This window comes from Cucumis sativus, chromosome 3, assembly GCF_000004075.3.
Source record: "Cucumis sativus cultivar 9930 chromosome 3, Cucumber_9930_V3, whole genome shotgun sequence".
Taxonomy (NCBI): Eukaryota; Viridiplantae; Streptophyta; class Magnoliopsida; order Cucurbitales; family Cucurbitaceae; genus Cucumis; species Cucumis sativus.
In genome coordinates, this window is record NC_026657.2 from 37,042,807 (window position 1) to 37,068,516 (window position 25,710).

The following is a 25,710-nucleotide window of genomic DNA, read 5'->3' on the forward strand; positions in this document are numbered from 1 at the left end:
ATTAAGTTATTAGCTATTGATTTTAGTAAAACCAAAATCACTTTTGCACTAGAAATTAACTACACCTAAATATTTTCTTCTAAAACTACTACTCCTAATCACGATCACTTTTTCAAATATAGAGAGATTGATGTGTAAGAGTAAAAGTATATAATATGGGAAATGGAAAGAAAGTTAAACAAAGAAGGATTGTTTTTATTGTGAAATCCAATTATTTGTTAATAATAATAGATTAGAAGAGCATAAAGGAATCCAACCTGATCTCTCACTTATGGCAACAACATAACCGTCGAAATTAAATAATAAGACTCTAATTTTAATATATAATAAATAAACAATGACAGTTAAAGTTCAAACACAGACTCCGTTCCCTTCTTCACTTTCCATGCCGCCCTACAACTCCACCTTTTCATTCTATAAATTCCCTAAATCCCTACCACTTAATTCTACCCTTCCTTCTTCATCTATAAATTACTGCATTTCCATTGTTTTACAGAGAGATGAAGCTTGGGATTTCCATTTTCATTCTTCTTCTTCTTCTTCTTCTACCTCTAGCAAAACCAGATGAAGGCTTTGTAAGCACTAAAGGGCAACAACTGATTCTGAATGGATCTCCATTTTACGCCAATGGGTTCAATGCCTATTGGTTAATGTACTTCGCTTCAGACCCATCACAGGCACCTAAAGTCTCCTCTGCTTTTCAACAAGCCGTCAATCACGGTCTCTCCATTGGAAGAACTTGGGCCTTTAACGATGGCGGATACAGCCCTTTACAGTATTCTCCAGGACAATACAATGAGAAGATGTTCCAGGTTCTTTGATTCCATTGATTTTTTTTTGTATTTGCGCTGTTTTTCATCTTTTGTTAAGTGAGGAATGGGTTTTTGTTAGGGGTTGGATTTTGTGGTAGCGGAGGCAAGGAAATATGGGATTAAGCTGATTCTGAGTTTGGTGAATAATTATGCAAGTATGGGAGGGAAAAAACAGTATGTGGAATGGGCGAGAAGCCAGGGGCAGGCTATTTCTTCTGAGGATGAGTTCTTCACTAATCCTGTTGTGAAAGGGTTCTACAAGAATCATATTAAGGTAAAAATCAGAATGCCTGATCAAATTTTTTGTTCTGATTTCTAAACTTTCGTTTTGGATTTTTCTGTTCTGTTGGTTGATTGAAGCTTTAAAATGGGGTTGTGAATGATTTTTAACTTTTATGCACTGAGCTTGTGAGGGATTGGCGGATGAAAAGTGGAAATGGAGTGGTTGGAGTTCTGGAGAAGAAAGAAAGAGTGGTTGGGGATTGGAATTAGGTCATTTACAGAGGAGAGTAATTGTGGAAGTTTTTCTGAAACGATTTCCATTGGTGGACGTTCTTTAATCATTACGTTAGAAGATTGAGCTTACCCTAATTTTATTTTCAATTGATTGAAACATAAAGGTGAAGTTTTGTTAATTTGATTTATATATACTTTATTAGTTGAATTTGGTGATGTTTATCATTTGTTTGTATTATATGTAATATTTTAGGATGAAAAGTGACTTTATTTACGTAGTTGACCAAATTGTGATTTCCACCTTTTATGACTTTATTGTGATTTCCACCTTTTATGGAAACTTTTTTTAAGTTTTTCTTTTCCTTTCTTTAATTTTCAAACTTGACAGGTAATAAATTGAATTAATAGAAATTGGTATGAAATTCAATGATAAAGTGCATTTGCTTTATAGTCCCCCTTCTTTGCACCGATTACCATATCTATCAAATGGCAAGCATGGCATAGCTATTTAGTTACAAAATCTCTCTTCGATTCCAAACCCTTTTACTCAATATGGAAAAGAAAAGCATGATTTATAAATACTGATAATTTCGTTTGTAAAATACTTTAAAATGTATATAGAGCATTTTGACAAGAGTCAATAGCATTACCGGAGTAGCTTATAAGGATGATCCAACAATAATGGCTTGGGAACTCATGAACGAGGCCAGGTGCCCTTCAGATCCTTCAGGAAACACCATTCAGGTTCTCACTACCAATTTCCTCCTTTCTCGCTTTTAATTTCAATTTCACTCGTTACAAAAACAATTTGACTTTTAAAGTGATTCAAATAAGTGTTTATAAATATTTAAAAAATCAATCTAAAAAGGTCATTTTAAGTTGACATAGCCATAGTTTAAAAAGAAAAGTTGTATGAATGAATTGAAATGATGGCCAGGGATGGATTAAAGAAATGGCATCATATTTGAAATCAATCGATGGGAAACACCTATTAGAAGCTGGTTTGGAAGGTTTCTATGGGCAATCAAAGTATCAATGGAATCCAAACTTTCAAGTGGGAACAGATTTCATTGCAAACAATCAAATACCTGAAATTGACTTTGCTACAGTCCATTCATATCCTGACCAATGGTAAAAAGAAAATTCCCCTATTTGCTTCTTTTTGGGATCTTTATTCTCCAACTAGCTAAAATGAAATGGGTGATTTCTACTTATGTTGTAGGTTATCTGGTTCTAGTTATGAGAATCAGCTTTCATTCCTCAACACTTGGCTTAATGATCACATCCAAGATGCACAGAACATTCTGCATAAGCCTGTTCTTTTTGCTGAGTTTGGAAAATCCACAAAGTATTCTGGCGCTGATCAAAGGGATCAGCTTTTCAATGCTGTTTACTCAGCTGTGTATTCGTCGGCTCGAGGGGGTGGTGCAGCCATTGGTGGAATGTTCTGGCAACTTCTAGTTGAAGGGATGGATTCTTTTCGAGATGGGTATGAAGTGGTACTAAGCGAGAGCCCCTCAACTGCAAATTTGATCACCCAGGAGTCTAGAAGGCTGATTCACATCAGAAGGATGTATGCCAAACTTAGAAACATTGAGAAGTGGAAGAGAGCAAAGGAGATGAAAAGAGCACAGTGGGAGGCCTCAAGGGGAGGCAACAATAGTCCTGGAAATTAAGTAAAAATAGAGCTGAAAATAGAAATGCTAAGCAAATATTGACAACTTAATATAACTTGAGTTTTAAGAGAGTAACTCTTTCACAGAGATGAGATTTGCTCGTCCAGAAGCTAATGTCAAATGGCTTTGAAAACTGTTCCCTAACGATGTATGGAGTTGTTATTACTCAGGATGGAAATGTGCTGCCTTTCTACTTTTTACATATATGAAAAGAAACTAGTATTTTACATCAAGGGAAGTTGCACTATTACTCGTTGCCGAGCATTGTAGGTTGAAAGCCTTGAGCAATTGCTTCCTTTCAACTCTCAGCTATCTCCAGACCTGAATGAGAGGCTGCCATTGGATTTTAAATAATGGTTCCATCTTTTATTGTTGCATTCTTCAACGTGACTGTGATACCGGACCTTATATAAAACCCTTCTTCTGGTCTTTCTGCTTCTTGAACGTCCTGAAAAGTTAATAAGTACACTTTCTTAAGCATAGGCACTATGATCAAATAACATTACGCGCTTATTTGGTTTAAATTGAGGTTGCAAATTCTTAGAAAGTGTTCAACTTTTGGGCTAAACTTATGTAACTTGTGCTTAAAAAGTCAAAATTGATGTTTGATAAACATGTGCCTTTTCTCATCCCAATTGTTAATCCTACCAATTACATGGACTCAAATGATATATTGTTCATCCTACCAAACCTAAGTATTTATTGTTTATTTCTTTGCACATATTAATCATAAATAAAACAGTTTGAACCTTGTAAATTCAACGTATTTAAATTGTTTTGCAATAACCAATTTAAAACTATTGGCCAAACATCCCTTGCAATAATAGATTGCAGATAGCTTTTGCTCTTTATTTGCAATAACCACATTTCTTCAAGAACAGAAATTATACTTACATCAGTATTTGCAATAACCACATTTCTTCCGATCTTGGCATTCTTGTCAATTATGCAATTCCTGCAGGGAAGTTACAAAACATCACAAACGAAACCAAACCCTAATTTGTATGTTAATATTAAATTAATAAACGATTGCACATAGCTTTTGCTCTTTATTGGTAGCTGAATATTACCTGATTTTGGTGTTCTCGCCGATGCCAATTGGGATCTTTCCTTCAGCAAGGAGAGATGCAATTTCAGATTCTGTCTGGTAGTAGTCCGCACCCATCATCATAGTATCCTATAATGCAAAACCAACAAATTCAAATATGATTTTAGCTTTTTTCAAGAGATGTGGCAACAGCTAGTAACAAACATTTATTACGTATTCAATTTGGATTGATCCATTTACTATTATAAGTCAGCATGACGGACTCTCTAACACAATTAAAAAGAGTTTAATCTGTGGAAAAAAAATTGCAGCATCTACAAAGCTAGCTTCTGCAACTGCATTTAGCCTTCTTGTACTCCCCTATGGTATAAGACGAAAATCCAAAAGAAAACTATGGCTCACCTTAAGCTCCACACCATACTCCAGTCGGGAGCGCACGCCAACAATAGAGTGTTCAACAGTACACTCTCGGAGGAAGCAACCATGGGATATAATTGCATCTACAATCTGCATACAGCTTCATTTAAGACACAAGAATAAAGCAGAGAGAGAAAACTTGAGTTTGATGTCTTACCTTGCATTTTTCAACTTTAGAAGGGGGCAAGAATCTAGGTGAGGTATAAAATGGAGTCTTGGGATCATAAAACTCAAATTTTGGGGGCTGCATGAAAGACACAACAAACCATCAGCTTGTGTAAATAATAGTGTTTGGAGAAAGACCTTGCTTGATTACACTTGATCATCTGTTTTTTCTGATTAGTGGGAGGGGTTGGGTTGAAATTTTCACAGTGCCGTTAAGGTACTTGATATTGATTAAGGGTGGTAGTACTTAAGGAGAATATGAGCAGAAGTAACATGAGAGCTTATCATCTATGTAAATATCTAACTTAATGAACAAATAAGCATGAAAGCCGAAAGAAGTGGTGTAAGATGTTTCTTGATCCCATAAAATGAAAAAGAAAGAAGACCATCGAAGGCCTGAGACACAATTGCTTGTATGATGGGATACATACCTGCTCCGTTAGTGCTAAGTTGGCATCAAAAAATGACTTTACTGTTCCAATGTCCTCCCAGTAGTCATTGAACAGATATGCCTACAACAATATGAATGCATTGGGAAACTTAGTTGTGGTATTGTCGAAAGTCTTCCTTTTCTGAACTCAAGCATATAAAGGAAAATGATAGACTAAAATTTCTCAAAACGGATCTCACTTGAACTTTGTAGTCTTTAACAGCCGCAGGAATAATTTCTGAGCCAAAGTCATTGCACGCAGGATAACTCCATGTCAAAAGCTTTAATAGAAGATCTGTTCTGAATACGTAGACTCCCATTGATGCAATATAAGGATTCTTTCTAGCATCTTCATCTGAAAGTCCTAGAACCGTAGTGTCAACTTGCTGCAGTACAATATATGACGATATAAAACAAAATCAGACATCGATACAGGTCACTGTAAGGAACACGAGTCAATAAATACATTTACGCTAAAAAACTAACCAAACAAATAAAAAAGAGAAAAAACAAAAGAAGTTCAAGAAAAATAACTAATTGCATCAATGCTACCAACCATTGCTTCCAGGTCAGATCCCTTTGGTTTCTCTGCAAAATCTAAAATACGTCCTGTATCATCTATTTTCATGAGACCGTAGTCTGATGCTCGGCTGCATAACAGCAAAACATGAATGAAAATTTAAATTTTTTTAAGGAAATAAAGAACAAGATTATGGTTTCCATGCACTTTATCTATGAAAATAAGGATTAAAATGGATGCCTACCTATCATCCATGGGTATGCATGAAACAGTAATATCTGCATTTGTGTCAATATGTCTCTGCAAGTACAAAGCCATCGGAAAGTCTCATTGACTCACAAACAAATATGCAAAATACTACAAATACAATTACAAACTAGTCATTTTAACATTATACCTGCACAAAATCCATGTAGTCCATCCGGTAAAGGTGATCGCCAGACAAAATTAGAGTGTGCTCAACATTTTTGGTCTTGGCATCCTGTACAAACCCAATGGACAAATGTTCATTACAATTAAAAAGTTCACTGAAAATTCTAATCATACTCAGTAGATTTTATGCACCCACCTCAAATAACCATATAAATTGCCTGACAGCATCAGCAGTTCCTTGGAACCATTTTTTTCCAGTTTCACCCGAAGTCTGAGTGGCAGCTAGAACCTATTTCTCAAACATGAATCCAGAGATTGAGTATAAGAAAGCTTCCTGTTTCCTAGAACTTGCCGTCTGTCTAATTAACACAATTACTAGGCAGGGTCAGATTGCAACAATGAGAAGAACATTCATCATACCTCCACGAATCCATCGCCAAAATTGACTCCATTACCAAAATTATAAATACGAGCAAGGTGACGATTTAGAGAAAATGAGTTAAACTGCGTTAAGACGAATATCTTTTCGATGCCACTATTGATGCAGTTACTCATGGGTATGTCGATCAACCTATAACAACCTCCAATTGGAACCTGCAAGCAAATATTATTTACTTAAATTCGTGCACTAACTCTTTCTCCTAGATTAGATCAATAGCTTATGTTATCTACTACGGAATCATCCTTCTCTTAGCAATTTGGTAGAGTTGGTTACCGCTGGTTTGGCTCGCTGACTGGTAAGAGGAAACAAACGAGTTCCAGCACCTCCACCCAGTATAATCGAAGCAATCTTTTTCGGATCAGCTCTTGGAGCTTCAAATATAGGAGCCTGTAAAGTCTGAGAGATAAAATTTGAAATAAAAAATCATGTAAAAGTTTATATACTTTTGAACAACAAAGCACAAAACCCATTTACCGATGTTTCCTCATTAATTTCTGACATGAGAACAGAATAAGCAACACCGGGTGCAAGCTTCCTAGCCCTGCTAAAAGAAGAAGAATTAGAATTCTTGAGCGAGTAGGCATTCCTCTGTATCTGTTTGGACCTTCCGTTTCTTCCAATACCGTCTCCCCAAAACCCAGAGCATTGATTCCTAACACACTGACTTGTGATCCTAAATGGCATCGTATTGGGCTTCAAGGCCACACCAAAGGAATCCATTGTTGAAATGAAGTGACCCGAAAACGGGGTAGATCAGTGGGAAACCTAAGTAAGAAGAAGGTGTGAGAGAAATGTAGAATGAAGAGAGTGGGAGGGAAGAAGAAAGGCGGGAGTGGGAGAAAGATGAAAGATCAAATGATGGTGATGGTGACGAAAGGTATGGAAAATAGCGTCATTAAATTATTTGGGGTTGGGGTGCCATGGAAAAGTCTGGGGATCTTGATTTTTTTCATGAGAGAGCCGGTCTGGGAGTTGAACACGGCGGCATAAGACTGATTGCAAATGGTATGGGACCAAACCTTTTTCAGCTTCTCTCTTGGCCTCTACTACTCATCTCTTTCTAACAAATCAACGAAATAAAAGTTAATAATAAAGATATTTTTATAATACCTTTTTTATTTTTATTTATTTTCTGAAAAGTAAGTAACCTTCTTTATATATATATATATAATTAAAGATGTGTATATTGGAGTTGTGCTTGATTCCAATGTGAATACTATACTATAATGCATTAAAATACAAGACTATGATTCACCCTCTCGAGATTTGTTTTTTGTTGTTTTCTATTGAGTTGATGACTATCACCATTTCATTTCATCAAATTTTAAAATAAAATATTGACAAAGCTTTACTCTATCCATCAAAATATCGTTATATTTGAAAATTGTTTCCAATTATTTAAATGCATTTTTGTTCTATAATTGTTGTCATTTTTTTTTTCCATCACTATGATACTCATTGTCTAGAAAAGTAGGATTTATAAGTATCTTTTTATTTGTATTTTAAATGCCCCTAAGTGGTTATTATAACTTTAACTTAGAATTATTTAGTTTTTACATTATTACCTTACAAAAATGTGTTTGGTTGAAATAACACAATGTAACCTTGATATTTGTTCTACTTTTCTAAAAGAAAAAAATACCTTTACCATCCTTTCAAACAAATAAACCTTTTTGACATTCTATAAACAAATCTAAACTACTTTTAAAGTATAAAGTTTCATCTTCGCAACACCAGTTTGATTTTTAGATTAAATTTGGACCAGTTCAAAAATAATATCATAACTGCCTTTTATTGATAATATTTAGATATGTCTTAAAGAAAATGTAAAAGATTTAACAAAAAGAAGTGAGACCGGAGATCACGTGATCCCCAAAACAGAATGTGAATTTTCTAAACCACTCTCCGGGATATGCATGACTCTCCCTTTTCTTTTTCTGTTTTTGGGATCATTCGGTGTATGCTTTGTTATCGTGGGTTTGGGGAAGCAAAAGAAAATGGTGAGAAGAATAAGCAAATGAGAATTACCTCAAATAAATTATTCTTTTTAATTTTTAATCCAAAATACACCCAAAAAAAATTTGTATTAATTTTTATTTTATTTTATATAAATATTTTAAACGGAAAGTGAAGCTATTAAATTTAATTTTAAACTTTTCACAATATTTGGTTTTTGTGCGTGGCAGAATGTCTTTTCGTAGACGCAACCAATATTGTATCGTCGAAAGATAGTCAACACCGATACATTTTTTGCCGACATTATTTATGGTCCAACCTATTGTAGTGACAATTGAAAACAAAGTTGGCTTGGGAAAATGGCTAAGCATTGTGTGTTGGAGGGTAAAATAATTAAGAGATGTGACCAAGTTCAAAAAGGTATATTTTATCCTTGGGAAGTGATTGAATTTGATTTAGTATTTCATCATATGATGCAAAAATCTGAGGACTTTAAAAGGTAAAATAAAATGCTTTGAAAAGCTTCATGTCTTTTTCTTTTAACTATAAAATAATATTGACTTGCCCCGCACGCGTGAGAATGTTATTATAAGTTTCTTAGTACAATAATTTCGAATATGAGAACCAAATTTTTGACTTTTAGAAAAAAAATTATTTTAGTCCTTTAATCTGAACTTAACAAAATTATCATAAATTCCAAGAATTTTAAATAAATATATTTTGTAAAAAGACAAATGTTTTAAATTATCAAATATATTTATCATAAAATTTACTGAATATCTTTAACTACAAATTTTTCATTCATTCAACAAAATTAAAAATTCATTCGTTTATTTTTAATAGTGTGTGGGATGTTGGGATTGAACCTCTTGCTTCAAGAGATTATTATATACATACTTAATATTATAGATTTATGTGCATGTTTGAAAAAAATCATCCACACTTAATAAAGTAAGAAATAGAATAATTTTTTTCTTTAAATTTTTTTTATAAATTCATTAACAAAGTAAGAAATAGAATAATTTCTTTTCTTTAAAACTTTTTTATAAATTCATTAACCATGCATGAGACTATTTATAGGAAATATTAAGTTGGATATTTCAACCATTTTTATGGAATTTAAAATAATTAATAATAAAATATCTCATGTATTGAGTATCAAATCGTATAACATATTTATTTATGATGTTAATTACAAACCACTTATGAACTCATATTTTCTAGGTTATGAAATTTGAAAATCAAACATATTTTGGTGGAGTGTAATTTATTTTTCAGATTAATTACAAACAATTTTTTAGAGAGAAATAATTTATTTTACATGTTTCAAAAAAAATTATTCACAACTGTAACCATAGCATACATGTTTATAAAATATTATATTTAATAGTAACTTTACTAAATTACATGTTTATAAAATATTACTAATTGATAATCAAAGTGTGTAACTATAGCATGCTGAAATGCATGTTTTTAAATATTCTATTTAACAGTAATTTTACTTAAATATGTGTTTATAAAATATTATATATTTAATAGTAATTTACAATAGTAAATTTGTTGATATATATGTTAATATCCAGTGTTCATAGTAAATAATTTGATAATCAAATAATGGAACAAATACATGTAGGTGACAAATTTAGAAATTGAAGCCATCTCTAGAATTTGGTAAATAAAATTTGTAAATTTACAATACATATGACAATATTGTAAATTTAACATTTGACAAGGAGTAGAAGCGTTTATTGGAAACATTAATGCATAGGACACAATATTGGTAATATTAGAGGTTGGTAATGGGTATAATCATCGAAAAATTATTCTCTCCTTAAGCCACTTTTTATATAGTAAAGATATGTTTGTAACAATCTTTAAGCACACTCTTCTACTATGTGGTTTTGTGATGTGTGGATGAGTTAATCTTGGGAAGAGATTGTTATAAAAATTGCACTTTAACAGTCTAATAGGGACGTTTTTCAATTGATTTTCTTAATTTAGAGGACATAACATCAATTGGATATAGTTGTTGATCATCCAATCCAAATAATGTATAAGAAATGTTAATAGTGAGGAATCATGTTTAAATTTAGGTTATAAAAAATAGATAAATTATATTTCATTGATACTATTATGCAAACAATATCCAACAATTTAATCATACTCTACTTATATGTTGTCTTCTTTTAATATTTGACATGCAAGATTTTGTCATGTTAATAAAAGACCAATTAACAACATGAGTAGGTTGAATCTTATTCCTAAGTTAACTTTGCATGATTTAGAGAAATGTGCATGTTGTAGTTCAACTAAGAAAACAAAGACTTCACATAAGTCTGTAGCTAGAGTAACAAAGCGTTTAGAATTAATCCATTATGACTTATGTGAATTCGATGACACTTTAACTAGGAACACTAAAAGGTATGTAATAACCTTTATAGATGATTGTTCCAACTACAATTTTATTTACCTGATTAAAAATAAAGGTGATGTCTTTGACATATTCAAGGTATTTGTAACTGAAATAGAGATCCAGTTTAACAAAATAATTAAGAGACTTCGTAGTAACAGAGGAGCTGAATATGATTCAATTGCCTTTATTAATGAGTCCTATAATTAAAAAAAAATACACGAAATATAACTGCACCTTATTCTCCTAAAATGAATGAAAAAGCAAAAAGTGAGAATAGAACAGGGTGAAGTAATTAAAACTGTTATTTATGTCCTTAACAGGATTCTCAAATCAAATAGTAAAACTTACCATAGAAAATTTTTAATAATAAAACACTAAATTTATCTTATCTTAGAACTTGGGGTTGTCTAGCCTATGTTAGAATACCTTATTAAAAAAAAAAAAAAAAACCAATAGAACCTATGAATGTGTTTTCATAAGATACATAGAAAACAGTAAAGCCTATAAGTTCTATGACTTAGAGAACAAAGTAATCATAAAATCAAATCGAGGACAAATTTCCTTTTAAATCTAAAACAATGGTGGTTTAAATAGTCAAACTAGTGGGAGCTGAAGTTCAAATAATCTACCTTCAATTAGGATCCAAACCCAAAAAAAGGAAGCAATTCCTGAACTTAGAAGAAGTTAGAGAGTTAGAATAACAAAAGACTTCAAAATGTATAACTTAGAAGATCCATAAGATCTAACATAAGCCTTATCCTCGTTTCCAAAGAATGAAGACGACACATGTGTAACTAATATATAAAAGAAATGCAATTAATTTAACAAATAACTCAAATAAAAGAGAACGTCAATATAGAATTGTTAGTGTTGAGAATATTGATATTAAAAGTAAAAATTATTGGAGAAATTTCAAATCATAAACAATGAAATAGTAAAGCTGTGACTTAGATAGTAAACTTTGCAAGTTTTATTTGTTTAATTAATTACTAAGAGAAACATAGTGAACAATAATTTTAGAAATAATAAAATAAATGGTATGCCCCAGGAGAGAGAGAGACGTTGTTATACTCAAATAGTTATTCCAAAGAAGAAGAACAAATAGTTAGGTGTAGACGGCTATCTTAGTTGGTGACACGTGTGATGCAATTCTTTTTCTCTGTCCCTTGATGTGAAGGTTAGTGGACTCCTGACCATACACGTGGCATTCTAGTTGAATATGTTAAATGAGGAGATTTTACAAATTTTGGGAATGTCGTTGTTGGTTTTATGCTTAGATAGGTTCTAATCATCTCACAACTCAGCATCGATAAAGACAATCCTATCAATTTGGTTCAACTAATCACACTGTTTCATTGATGAGCTCAAATACAATTATTTGAATCAAAATAATTTTAAAAAGCCTAAATAATCTTAACTTAAATAAAATCGTTAGATGGTTGAATCTTCAAAAGTGTTGTGCCTGATAACTCAATGCAGTGGGTCACTTCTTTGTTGTACACACCCTATAGTTTTGGAGTGAGAAAAAATCAAAATGGATTGTCATACTTGGAAGAGTCTTATCAAAAAATTTAAAAAGAAAAAGAAGAAAAAGAAAAACTTTTGGTTAGTCAAAAGAAGAATAATTAAGAAAAAATAAACATGCAGGCACAAATATGTGATATATATTTATTATAAAGAAATTCAACTAATTATTCAGTCCAATCCAATTGGAATATAGTTAAAAAGTCTTTGCAAATAAAATTCAAATCTTTATCTACATATTTGCTCAACTAAAGAATAACACTCTTAATAGTTTGGTCTTGGACATTAAGGTCGTTGTACTCGTCTCCTCTCAAGAATAGTGTTGTAGGGATGCTCTTGTACTTTATTGATTTTCTTTACACTATAAGGACGTTTGTATGTTAAAATATCACATATTAGAGTGAATAAGAAGAAACTAAAAAACAAATCTTACGCAATGAAAATATCAGCTTGCGTATAACTTAGATCACATTAAAATAAAATAATAAAGAACGTTAACCTAGGCAAAATATATAAGTAATTTAAATTAGAGTAATAAGATACAATTTGAATATATACTTTATATGTTTATCTATTTCGGTTGGATCATTGTATTGTATATAGGGAAAAATAAGATATCCATATTGTAATGTAAACAATCTCACAAAAAGATTTTAATATAACATTTGAAAAATTAAAATCTTAGATATGTTTTTTAAACCGTACTTCAATATCTGTCGTGTTGAAACAGAGTCAAAGATGTCAAATATTTTTTTATATCGTCTAAATTAATTTTGAATGATTAAAAACATTATTTAGAGTGAATTTTAAAATGTTAAAAGTAATTTAAATCATTTTAAAACCAATCTCAACATCCCTAAAAAAACTGTTCTTAAACATATTATTATTAAGCAAGAAAAGAAGCTAACTAGTGGTTTTGTGAAAGAATTGTTACTACCAAATGTCATTTATTGCTCTTCAAAGTTGACACAACCTCCTAACTTAAATATGCACTTATGGGAAGAATGAAACCAATGAAAAATATGCTCAGAAAATAGAGATCTAGAGAAAAAAAGTCATACATGGCATAATTTTATGTCTCTCCAAAAGGGAAGAGCTCTCAGATAATTGAAGAATTAAAACTACAATGCATTTAACATAAATTAATGTTTTAACTTTAGTAGCAAACAATTAATTCTTGAAATTAATTTTAGGGATTTTATCAAAAATAGAAAAAATTGATAAATTATTTACCCTGGATAGAGCATATCTACTAAAAGACAAAATCGTAACAAAACATTTTGCCATTTTTTTAAAATTTTGGTAGGTTAGTCATTTTCAACAAAAATGTAGGTGCTTAAGGTAGGATGTAATATTTTTTGAGGAAAAGGAGAATCAAATTGGATAGGCTTAGTGTATTCATTTTTCAATCAAATGAAAGTGCAAGAGAAAGGGATACATTTGGGGGTGGATGAGTGTTGGTTGTTACATTACACCTTTCCCAATTGACACATTATCTTCTTCTTCCTCCAAAGGGCCATGTGGATTGCTATACCACACACTTATATAGCTTCTTCGATTTGGACCGAGAAGCAGGTTTTCACCAGAAATTCACATTAGGCCCATATTATCATAGGACAAGGCCCAACATTAGCAAGCCCAAAAAGGGAAAAAGAAATGAGTGAGTGGAGACGCGACAAGGCCTTGAAGACTCAAGAGGAGCTCATCTCCCTCTTATCCTCACGCACCACAACCAAACGCAGCAATGGCGCTCAACCTAACCAATTCCTTCCTTCAACTTCAACGCCCAATTTCCCCCGCCGTTGCACCGCCCAAGCGCAAGGTACTTTCACGTTTCACCCTTCTCTTCGCTCCTCTATTTTCCAAGACCTTGATTATTCATTTCCCTTCTCCCCCATTTTTTGCATAATTTCCAGGAATCTGGAGCTAGAAGTTACCGGCCGGTGGTGACCTGCCGGAAAAAGGATCTGCACCCCCAATTTTACGAGGATGCTAAGGTTTATTGCAATGGAGAATTAGTTATGACGACCGGCGGGACCCAGAAAGAGTATTCAGTGGACGTGTGGTCGGGAAACCACCCGTTCTATTTGGGAAGCCGATCCGCCCTGCTCGTCGACGCCGATCAGGTCGAGAAATTCCGCAAGAAATTCGGAGAGCTGTCGCAGTTGATGGAGATTCCTGTTCTTAAGGGCGAAATCATTCTGCCCTCAAAGCGTAAATCCGCAAAAGGGAAGAAGAAGTAGAAGATTCTGAAGATTTCAGTTGGCTTGGTAATCGGTTAAATTCCAAATGCATATTGAGATTTTTGGTTCTTTCAATTACTTTATATATCCTCCATGTAATTTAGCAAAATGGACTCTAATTTGTGTGAACCAAACGATTTGTTTCTTTGCCTCGCATTGCCTTTGCTAATTATCCTGAATGCTCAAACTGTTGATGAAGTTCTGAATGCACCAATCGATTAGTGTTCGGCGGTGGGTGAGAAAATTCATGAAGGAACAGAAAGTTTGAGAAATTAGAATACGAATTGATTGGTAAGCGACGATTTTGGGCGTTTTTTAATTTTCTTCAATGGATCTTTGGCTCATTTGTCATTAGGGGATTTCCTAGTTTTAAAACTTAGGTGATGGTAAAGATACAAACTATTTGAAGGTTAAAGACAAAAGGGGCTGGTCTTAAATTATGATGGAGGGGAACAAGCTAGTTCATGAACTAAGTATGTAGATTACTAAGGTTTTGTAACTGTGATTGTTTACCTATCTTGATTAATAAATGGATAACACGAACTACAACTATATTTTCATTGAAGATACCAATTCATGTAATCAAACAATCAGCAACAATAAGAACAACCATACTAAAAATGTAAGCAATGCTAACTGAAACTCAAGATTCATATACATACATGACTACATTATATCCAAACACAACATCTATAGTTGTTCATTGCTTTCTGATTCTCTCAAATACTCCAAAACTCTATAGAATCTACTCCAAGACTCACTCTCTCCCCCTCTCGGAACAATATTTTCATTTAAACTTTTTGGATTTACTTGAATTTTACTTTTTTTACTTTCTAAAACTTCCATTTTCGATAAACAAGATTTCAGAAAAAAAAAAAAAGAAAAAAGGAGAGAAAACTAAATGGCATGTTTTAATCTCATTCAAATATTTTATATTGATTTATCACTTTGTTTCACCTCAATTGATGTCAACTTTGGTTCTTTTCTGCAAGGGAGGATCGGAAGTTAACTTTATTCAATTTTTGCAATGAGATCTCTCATTATTTCACTCTAATTATAATTTGTGTGTTTAGTTTCTTTTTATACTTTTTAGCTCATACAATATGAGGTTGAGAAAGTAAGATATGATAGTTGATAACAACCAAAGATTATAGAAAATAGGAAGGGTGTGTTTGGAAAAGGATTATAGAGGAAAGGGTTATTATAACCCTCCCTAAATCCCATCAATCCTACCTTAACCTTTTTTTTTTATTTATAATTAATTCATTTAAGTTTGAATATTATTTAATCTATTTTTTCTCATTTATAATTTATAATTTCTACACTTATTGAGTGGTTAATTTTAATCTTTTTATTTAAAAAAACATAACTTATTTTTATGACATGAATCTGGTACAATTACGATTTAAAATTTTCATTTTTTCTTTTACTCTTGAATTAGGTAATTTATCTTGATCACACCATTTGACTCATATTTTATTTTTGCTCATACGTTATGAAAACTATGACAATTCGGTAAATTAAGTATATAAAATTTGTATATTGAATTTAAAATATGATTTTTTTTTTTAAAAATGATAATTTAACCACATGTAACGATTACATAAAAAAATGTTGAAAATAGATGTTGTATTTAAAGAAATTACTGTATATTATTTTACGAAAACTAGAACGATTTAGTAAATCAAATATATAAAATTTGTGGGTTGGAGTTAGAATATAAATTTTTTTAAAAAAATTAATAATTTACTTGTACATAATAAAAAAAGTGTTGAAGGAAAAAGGAAAGAAAAAAATATTTGCCACCATTTTTACAGGTGTTAAGGGGTGCTAATACCTTCCTCTTACACATTTAACTCTTGAACTCAACTCTAGTTTTTACAGATCATTTTTTAAATATTTTATTTAAAAATTGTTTACTTTATTTCGGTGTCCAATCACACCGTAAAAATGATTGGTGATGACTTCTATTTTGTTTTAAAACAAATAATTTTGAGAATGTCAGTCGCTCCACGTCGTTTCGAACACGTGGTGACACAAATAATGATGTTTAAGTTGATGTAGAGTCATTTGTTTGAGATATGGAGGAATGAGTTTGAATAATCAATATTGGCACTTATATGTCTTTAAAATTAAAGTAGTAATTATGCATAACTATCCATTCTAACCCGTATAGTAACTTGACCTATTGAAGACATTAAAGATGTTAGTTGGTTTGGTTTTGTAGTTTTTTGAACCAACGAAGAACCAAAACAAACCAACCAGTTTTACAAAGAAGGTATCCAAAACCATGTCCAATTAGTAACAAAACCAATTGATTGATTTTATTTGGATCATTTTTGTTGTTTCCACTTTGTTTTAATCGGGCATTTTTGCTAATTTTAAATTAAAATTCTGACAATTTTGTTTTTTTTTTCTTGCCACTTTTTTTTTTAAAAAAATAAGAAAACATACACGCTCCATAGTAATTAAAATACTAAAAGAATACAGATGGAGACTTTATTTTCAAGGCATTTTAATTGATTGATTTTTTTAATAGAAAATTGAATTGAACCAATACTTTTTTGTTTTCCTCAAATTCAAACCAATACATCTAATTTTATATGAAAAATTAAACGATGCCATTAGATCGATTTTGATTTTTGATTTTTCGGTTTGAATTGAACCCAAAAAGGAAACAATACAACACATAATATAAGGAAAAAGAGCACATATTATGTTTATAACTTAAATCCATTGTTCTATAAAAATTTGGAGTAGAATCAATTTTATTATAAATTCGACTTCTCTTTCACACATAACCAAATAATATATGGCCACACTCTGACTCTCTTCTCTTCTTCTTCTTTGTCTTTTCCTTTTAAAAAAATCAATAAGAATGCAACCATGTTTTAAGCTTTCATGACGTATACAAATAGTTTCAGTAAACGTGGCTAATTTGTTATGACACAACACCCTCTTAAAAAACAAATAAATTGGTCACCACACATCACATTCACACCCTACCAAACATATTATTTCTCAAAAATGATATTTAATCTCAATAAAAACATGGGGAAAAAACCAACCTTTTATTTTAATTTTGAATTTTCAAACACTTTTCTATTTTTTTTTTTATTCAATCACATCTTTATTTATCATTTAGGCTATATTTAAATTTATCAATCAAATTCCACCTTACAATTTAATTCAATGTTCATTTAAGTTGGTAGGTTATAAATACATAAAATGATGGTCTTTGTTTGTATTGTGCGAAGGAAAATGTGTCATTTGGCGCAAGATCCTCAAAAGTAAAAATAGAATGGTCTCGTATATGGGTCAAGTAAATGTGTTGCATTTAAGCACGTTATCCACATTCACAATGACACCTCGTTTTAAAATTAATTTCAAACAATTTTTTGTATCTTCCAAACGTGTTCACTCCCTAACCTCCCCATTCTTCCCTTAGTTATAAATAAAAGAAGAAAAGAATGCATTCAAGGCCAACGACAACGACAACCACAAACCTCCTCCATCATTTGAGGTGGAGGAGAAAGAATCCCAAATATTACAAACAAGTTCACTCATTGCTTAAGAGCAAGAAGACGAGTTGGCTACTCAACAAAATATAAATCCCTCCCAACTACCACAAGCAACAGAGGGCCAAGTGATGCTCCAAATCATTTGACTAAAAAGATAACTCTTAACAAATCCCTACACTTAAAAGAATAACTGCATCAATGAGCTCACCATAGTCCGACTCAATGACTTAATTAGAGGGAAAATCACAAGAAAAAAAAAGCCAAATAAAGAGCTCAAACCACATAGCAGGACGAATGCTTCAAGGGATTTAACTAGCCACTTGACATTGACTTGGAGAAAAAAAGTTATAGATAAGTAAATAAGGAAAATAATTTTTCTTATAAATACATTGGGGTGTTTAGAGCGTTTAATAAATTATTATAGTTTGTAGTTATTATAGTCTGTGTTTGAGGTTCAGACTATTATAGGCACAATTGTGTTTGAGTGCATATTATTATAGCCCAAATTGTAGCGGTTTGTACTATAAATATTGTTTATCTAAGATCCTATCTATTTTTCTTCTATTATCATACATATATTTAGGTACATTAAATAGAATTTTTGAAAAATATAGTTAAAAACCTATACCTTCCACCAACTTATACAAACTAGTTTATTACTAGGTGAAATGCACGTGTTATACAATTTTATAATATAACCTTTTTTACCGAAATTGATGTGTTATTTTATTTAATCTTGTTAATTATATTATTCATTTATTAAATTTAGGAGTGGAGTGGATAAATTCTCTATTATAACCCACTCTACTCCTAATCTCAAACATGTCCCTAGGTAATTGTATAAAAAACATATTTATCACAAATACAAAAGCACGTAAATGATCTATAACAGCAAAATAACAAAAAGAAAAAAAAATTATAATGATAAAGATGGCTCTAATCATTAAACAACATATACGTTGGAGCAACTAGAACTAAATGCAACATGATCTAAGTTGTTTTTTCAAACATAACAAAATGAATCAAACTGTTTATAAATATAATAATATATCACAGTGTATTTGCATGCAATGGACCACAATAGATTACTATATGCACTAGATTACAGATAGTAGTCTATCTAAATAATTGATATATTATTTTAATGTATAAGAATTAGCGAATCCATCGATAGATATAATATAGGTTTAAGAAACTTCAATTTTATAATCTTTAAATAACATATATAATAATAATACTATTAGTTAGCCTAATAGTAAATCTATCTTCTACGATTTGCTTTAGATCCATTTTTTTTTTTTACTTTTTGCTGTGGATAAATTTGGACTTACCAAATGGGAAAAAAAAAAAAAACAAAAATAAATGGTAAACTAAAGCAATTTAACTAATCATATCTAATTCTAACTTATTAAGATTAGGAAAGATGAATTTCATCCTTATCCTACATTCCCTCTGCAAATACATCATTATATTTTGATATGTGTGTTTATTTTTGACTTGTTCTCTGTTCTTTAATTCTCTTACTATTTAGGTATCAAAGTCATTTTTATTTGCTTTTCAAGTCCTCCTTTCTTCGAATTACATATCATTATTGTTGTTAGTACACATGCATGGAGGGATTAATTATAACACTTTTTAAAAATGATCACTCCTCTAAGGAGTTTGTTTAGAAGGAAGGAATCTCCTTAAACCTAATTTTAGTTAAGGTATATATTCACGCATGGAACAAACGTTTCAAAGAAAAGCTTTCCAATGATAGCAAAAGAACAAAAACTACAAATATTTATGAACTTTTGGTTTACATAAACTATAAATTAGACAAGAGACATAATAATTATGATTTAACTTTGCTATTTTTGGGTCTAATCTTATCTCAACAGCAAAGTTAACACAATTATAGAGAGATACATATATTCATTATTTCTTTACAAAAGAAACAACCAAATTGGTATACTTAGTTCTATTGTTAGACAAATAATGTTGAACAATGGTCCCATAATGTTGAAACAAAGCATCCATAATATGGCCACCAAAATGAGACTCCAACATGGTTTCAACCACTGCTCTTATTGTCTTAGCCACTCGTTGGCCTCTGGTTAGAATTTTGAGGCCATTCTCATCCTCACTGGCAAACCCATCCCATTCAACCTCGAATGCTTCGAACCGTTCTATCATGAATGAACCTTCTTTCTCTATCTCTTCCTTCACTTCTTCCATGCATGGCGCATAGTATGGTGCGTTAAATGAGTCTATTTTGTTCTCTTCAACTAATCCCTGTAAAAATCAAACTTTTATTTTACAAAAATATTCAAAATCAAGAGTGGAAAGAGTACTAGTTTTTTTCTTTTTAAATGTTATAAAATCTCACTATTAGAAGTCTTTTGGATACAATTAGGTTGCATGCATCCTCTTTAATAAAAAGAAAAAAAGAAACTATACATATATATTTTTAAAAAAAACTGTCATTTTGTGCTTGAATATCTCTAAAATCTATGATATTTTTCAAAAGAACAAATTATTGTACTTGTACTTATTTCTGTGCACCCAAACAATTGAATATGTAGCAATATACATACATTTATGTGTGTGTGTGTGTGTGAGCTGTTTTTTATTTTTCTTTGTGAGTAAAAAAAACATGATCATTGCTCTTTTCAGAAAATATCTTTCAAAATTGGTTGATCAAAATGGTCTTCTTAATAACAATAATAATAATGATATAGTTTTTTTCCCATTATTTTTAAAGATAAGAATTTTGAATATATAAAAAGAAAGAGAGATTAGAAATTTACCTGAGAAGCCAAGGTGGTTAAAGCCTGAGCCAAGAGCTCCCAATGATGACAACTATCAGGAGTCGTAGGATCTATAGATTTCCTCCCCATAAGAGATAAAACCATTCTCCCACCACTAACCATTTCTTCAGATCTCGATTTTATAAACTTCCAAAAGTCACTTTTAAACTGTCTACCATAAGCCTCCAACACACTCCTCGGACTCGTTGGAGATATATAAAGCTTCCCTTTATTCATCCTTCTTTTCTCTTCCCCTTCCAATAATCCTTCTGGAACCGTCGAAAGCCAATGCAAACTAGATGAAGAATGTACAAAATTCAAGCTCTTTTTTGGAAACAACCTTCCATAAAAAGTCCCCGGCACCCCGGATATAAAACAAGGCCCGACTTCCCCACCGTTCTCGACCACAAGACGTCGATGGAACTCGGGGAGCGACCCAAATATGTAGTTGAAGTCATTGCTGAAGAGATCGTTGAGGAAAACCTGAACTTCGGGTAGTGGGTAGGTGAGGCGTTTGCATTTAGAGTAGATAAGATTGAGCGTATCGGAGACTAGAAGTAATGTGTTGGGCCCAGATGAGCAGCCCAAATCAGCAATAGAAATAACGCTGGTTGTGTCGTTGTTATTGGAGAAAGTGATTATCAGGGATTCAACTGCTTCTTCAGTGATTCGCTTTGAATCGGATATGATTTTGCTTTGAAGAGATGAGTTTCGAGCGTAACTCGTTTCTCCCCCTCCTTTGTTCATGCACAGAATTTGTGCAACTTCCATTTTAAAATTTTTATTTTTTTATTTTTAGTAATTTTAAGAAGTGAATTTGGGTATTGGATTTAATTTGTGAGGATATATTTATAGGGTTTAGATTAAAAGAAAACGTGGAAAACGGATTCGAAATTATTATGTTTGTTGTGTGGATGGAAATTGGGAATTGGATATGTGGTATGCGGCCGGCACCGACGAACATCAATTTTTTCTTCTTCATTTTTGACACGTTAAAAATTATTGCGCTTCTGCTCTTAGTACTTTGGTTTAGAGTGGTCTCAGTTTACCTTTTGGTCCTAAACATTAAGTAGGTATAGTCAAAATTATTCGATATATCGTTGATGTGATGGACAATTTTACATTATAAAAAATAAATGGTATTAAAGTTATCGTATGTAAAGAAACTATTATGGAACTATAGACTCATTTAATTCATTGAGTGTTTTGGAGCATTGAGTTTGACGTTAGGAAGTCTATGGATAGATTGTTGAGTGGAACGTTGAAGATGAAGTTTGAAGTAAAATAAAGAGAAGAAAATACGGAGTTAATAAATATGCAAAACTCGGATGGTGTCTATTATTGATGTGTACTGTGGTTTTGTTTTGTTGTTTTTTTCTTTTCCATTCGATTGTTTAATTCGTATGGTTTGTTTCTTGTCATATTATATGGTTATTAATGAGCAAAGATGATATTATTGTAGTGTCTGATTTGAATACTTGGCTTTTCAGAAATCAGACTATGTCTGTATATGTTGACTGTTTGTTTGTTTTTTCTTTTCTTCATCATTTTATGTCTGGAGCATATGGCTTTGGGTATGAAGGAAAAAATCTCTTCATATTTACCCTTAGGATTTATGTGGATGTCCTTAAAGAAGCCAAAGCACAGTGGTTGAGGAGAGATGCGTAATAATTCTACCAAAAATCTGTCATTTGTAACCATGATTGGAAAATTTTGTGAGATACACGAAAACGAAATTATCTCGGAATAGATTTTAAGATATATTCACTAAATAACTTTTTGAACTTCAGATGTTTTTAGTTGAGGGTCTAAATTTTCGTATCATGTCTATGTAAAAAGAAAGAAAATAGTCTCTGTTTTTTTTTTTCCTTTTCTTTTTAGATTATGAGGGCTCTCTTAGTACGTTAGATAAATGACTCACTCATGTCAGTTTTCGACTACAGGAGTTAATAGTATTTAGCTAATAATAGATGTACCAGAATTTATATGTTTCTTAGAATAATTGAATAATAAATACCAAACTTTTAGTTTTGTGGGTTTGAAATTTTAATATCTATGTTGAAGTCTATATGCACAAAAGTATACAGTGTCGTATGTTTTTTATTTTTATTTTTTTTGTTAGTATAGGATGCATTAATATTGAATTAGGTAAATTCAATTTGCAAGGCACCAAAATGGAGATTTATTGAACATTACATGAAATGTGAATAACTTTTAAAACAATTTTTATACATTATGAAGAAAAAAAGATTTAATTAATTAATACAATAGAAACTGTTTTATTTTAGACAAATAAAAAATAGGGGAAAAAAACATGGAATAAATGAATTAAGCAACTTGAAATTTGGATATCACATCAGATTCACAATGGAAGCCAAAAGTTTAATTACAAGCTGTAAAAGGAACATTTTTGAAAAGCCATAGGGCACTGCCCTCTAAATTAGTTCTTTTTGAAAAAATTAAACAAAGCACCATATTCTTCAACTGTCAAATTCTTTTCATGTCTACTTTGTTCATACTTATATTCTAACTCTAACGTACCCCTCAATTTTAAAGAATACTTCAATTTGATATCCTCCTTAATAACACTCATAACACTCACTTTTATTATTATTACTGTCCCATTTACTTTACATTAGAAATTAAAACAGTTTAAATCACTATCACTATTGTAGTGAATTCATTTTTAGATGAACATAACATAGGCATATATCTTTTTCTCTTTATTTGATAATAAATGTTTGAAATTCCATCCAAAAACACATGGTGTTATCAAATATCAACAATTAAGTAATACAAAGAATGTATATATATATAGTTACGTTCACGAATAAAGAGAACACATATTATTAAAAAGAATATTTCAGAATACACAATATGGTACCACTAGATCAGAGAGTTTATACATCGTACTCTCCTTTAAATTAACTATGTACTAGATCATTTGTAGCATCAGGTAATGAATTCAAATTCAAGGTCTTCTTCCAACTCATGGTGTGTGAAGTAATAATTGGTACTATACAGTAGGGTTAGGTTTAAGTTTTCAAAAATACAAAAATATTAATAGAACTGGATATGTGGGTTAGCTAGACCCTGTTTCTAAAAAAAATTCATTTAAAAAGATCTAATTACGTGACTGCTAGTGATAAAAGAAATCACAACTCCAACCCAATTTGAATTCAATAAATAAAAAAATTATATGACTTGATTTATGTTTAGGTTTATAAAAAGTAACCAAATATATATATATATATATATATATATATATTATATGCTTATAAAACATGAACGTGACGTTTTCATGATATTTTATTAAATTTATAATAGTTTTATTTTATGTTGAAGCTAAAATATTAGATTGATTATACACTTGCAACATACTATAGATTTATAAAGTAATATATTAAAAGAACAACACAACTTTTACAAATGCAACCATATATTACTTTCTCATTATAATGAAAAGAGAAAGGGTGTTATCATGATTGGTGGCCTTTATCCAAACACCGATGCGCATAAAAGCTTTTGATATACATTCTTAACAAGGACTTATGGTTAATATGTTTGGAAAAGTAGGAAGTGGTTTTGTTCGAAATGTTTTGATCTTTGCATTTAGAAGACAAAATCAAAGGAATAAGTTATGAGGAAAAAAATAATAATAAACAAACACACTGGTCCATGTAATAACTCAGTGTGCATGTTGGTGAGCACTTACACACTAAGAATCTATCAACTTTAAAACCAAACACAAATCTTTCATCTGTGTAGAAACAATTTGGATGATAACTTTATTATTATTATTATTATTAAGTGTTAAGGAAGGAAGATTATTACAAAAGAAAATTGAAATTTCATACTAAAGTTATAAATTAATATTAAAATATAAATTTTATAATTAGATTAAAGAACGATTAAATTCAAGATTGTTTAATTAAGAGTTTATTTGGTTGGATTAAGTGATAATGAAAAGTACTTAATAAGTGAGGAAAATTTATGAATGGGTTAAAGAGAGAAATAGGTGGAATTGAGATGAACACAAAACTAGTAGAGAAAACTAGAAAATAATGAAATAATCTTGATTACAATACATCAACATTTGTTATAACGATAGATTCACAATCTAAATATGTTAAAGAAGAAAATATAAATATGATCGGGAAAAGAAACATGTTAAAGAAAATAATAATATAAAAAGAAAAGTTGATGATCTAATGACTCTCAAATAAAGAGATCTCTATAATAATTGGAAAAAATAGTCCCATAAAAGTAAATAAAATATAACATATATGTGTGTATATGTAAAGAAAGAAAGAAATATAAAGAGGAAAGTGATTATATGCCTCTCAAACTCTTGGTCGAGAATGAGTAAAACTAAACCCTTTTTGTGGTTGTAGGATAGGAAATGAAAGGTTTAAAAACTCTTGATTAGATTAAGTTTGCTTTTTAATTTATAAAAAAATAAAATAAAATATTGTTATACAATTAGATTAAGTTTAAGTTTGCTTTTTAATAAAGAATATTTGGGTTGAGAAATTTAAAAAGCCCCGTTAGATGTGATGAATAATAAATGGAAGACTTTTAGATATAATTTGTACAAGCAAAATATTGTGTACCACACGTATTCTCAAAGTAGGCTTTGATTGATTAAGAATATTACATATGTTAGGGAGGTTTTTCAAAAGCACACCTGCTCTAGATTTTGATGAGTTTGCAAACTTCATGATTCGTCCTTGTTCTTTTTTTTTTCAGCAATATCGCCCAATGATCCACAGCATGCAGTGTGAACAAAATTACTACCATTATTGAATGAATTTTCATGTTAACGTTTGAGGTATCTTTTTCTATATATATACTCGCTCTCTTTCACATAATTAATGGTGAAAAACTATCCGTCCACGTGGGATACCAAATACCTATATTATCTTC

General features: G+C 31.0%; 4 protein-coding genes across 4 annotated transcripts; 2 read left to right on the top strand and 2 right to left on the bottom strand.

Annotated features, from left to right (window-relative positions):
• Positions 1 to 339: 339 nt before the first annotated feature.
• LOC101221789 (mannan endo-1,4-beta-mannosidase 7) lies at positions 340 to 3,177 on the top strand. Its single transcript, XM_004147809.3, has 5 exons — positions 340 to 812; positions 892 to 1,086; positions 1,890 to 2,012; positions 2,206 to 2,399; positions 2,491 to 3,177. The coding sequence occupies exons 1-5, from the start codon at positions 501 to 503 to the stop codon at positions 2,942 to 2,944; spliced, it is 1,278 nt and encodes a 425-aa protein (XP_004147857.3). The 5' UTR covers positions 340 to 500; the 3' UTR covers positions 2,945 to 3,177.
• Positions 2,966 to 7,392, bottom strand: LOC101221562 (glucose-1-phosphate adenylyltransferase large subunit 1). The gene is made up of 14 exons (XM_004147808.3): positions 6,813 to 7,392; positions 6,612 to 6,734; positions 6,317 to 6,490; positions 6,093 to 6,185; positions 5,922 to 6,005; positions 5,769 to 5,824; positions 5,561 to 5,654; positions 5,205 to 5,390; positions 5,006 to 5,086; positions 4,567 to 4,653; positions 4,395 to 4,499; positions 4,015 to 4,121; positions 3,839 to 3,899; positions 2,966 to 3,392 (listed from the first exon to the last, which is right to left on the bottom strand). Exons 1-14 carry the CDS (start codon positions 7,056 to 7,058, stop codon positions 3,291 to 3,293), a joined length of 1,599 nt encoding a protein of 532 aa, XP_004147856.1. The 5' UTR covers positions 7,059 to 7,392; the 3' UTR covers positions 2,966 to 3,290.
• A 6,486-nt stretch (positions 7,393 to 13,878) lies between these two features.
• On the top strand, positions 13,879 to 14,688 carry LOC101221085 (50S ribosomal protein L31, chloroplastic). Its single transcript, XM_004147806.3, has 2 exons — positions 13,879 to 14,053; positions 14,148 to 14,688. The coding sequence occupies exons 1-2, from the start codon at positions 13,976 to 13,978 to the stop codon at positions 14,472 to 14,474; spliced, it is 405 nt and encodes a 134-aa protein (XP_004147854.2). The 5' UTR covers positions 13,879 to 13,975; the 3' UTR covers positions 14,475 to 14,688.
• A 5,039-nt stretch (positions 14,689 to 19,727) lies between these two features.
• LOC101220850 (jasmonate O-methyltransferase) lies at positions 19,728 to 21,600 on the bottom strand. Its single transcript, XM_004147805.3, has 2 exons — positions 20,785 to 21,600; positions 19,728 to 20,269 (listed from the first exon to the last, which is right to left on the bottom strand). The coding sequence occupies exons 1-2, from the start codon at positions 21,553 to 21,555 to the stop codon at positions 19,913 to 19,915; spliced, it is 1,128 nt and encodes a 375-aa protein (XP_004147853.1). The 5' UTR covers positions 21,556 to 21,600; the 3' UTR covers positions 19,728 to 19,912.
• Between the last annotated feature and the right edge of the window lie 4,110 nt (positions 21,601 to 25,710).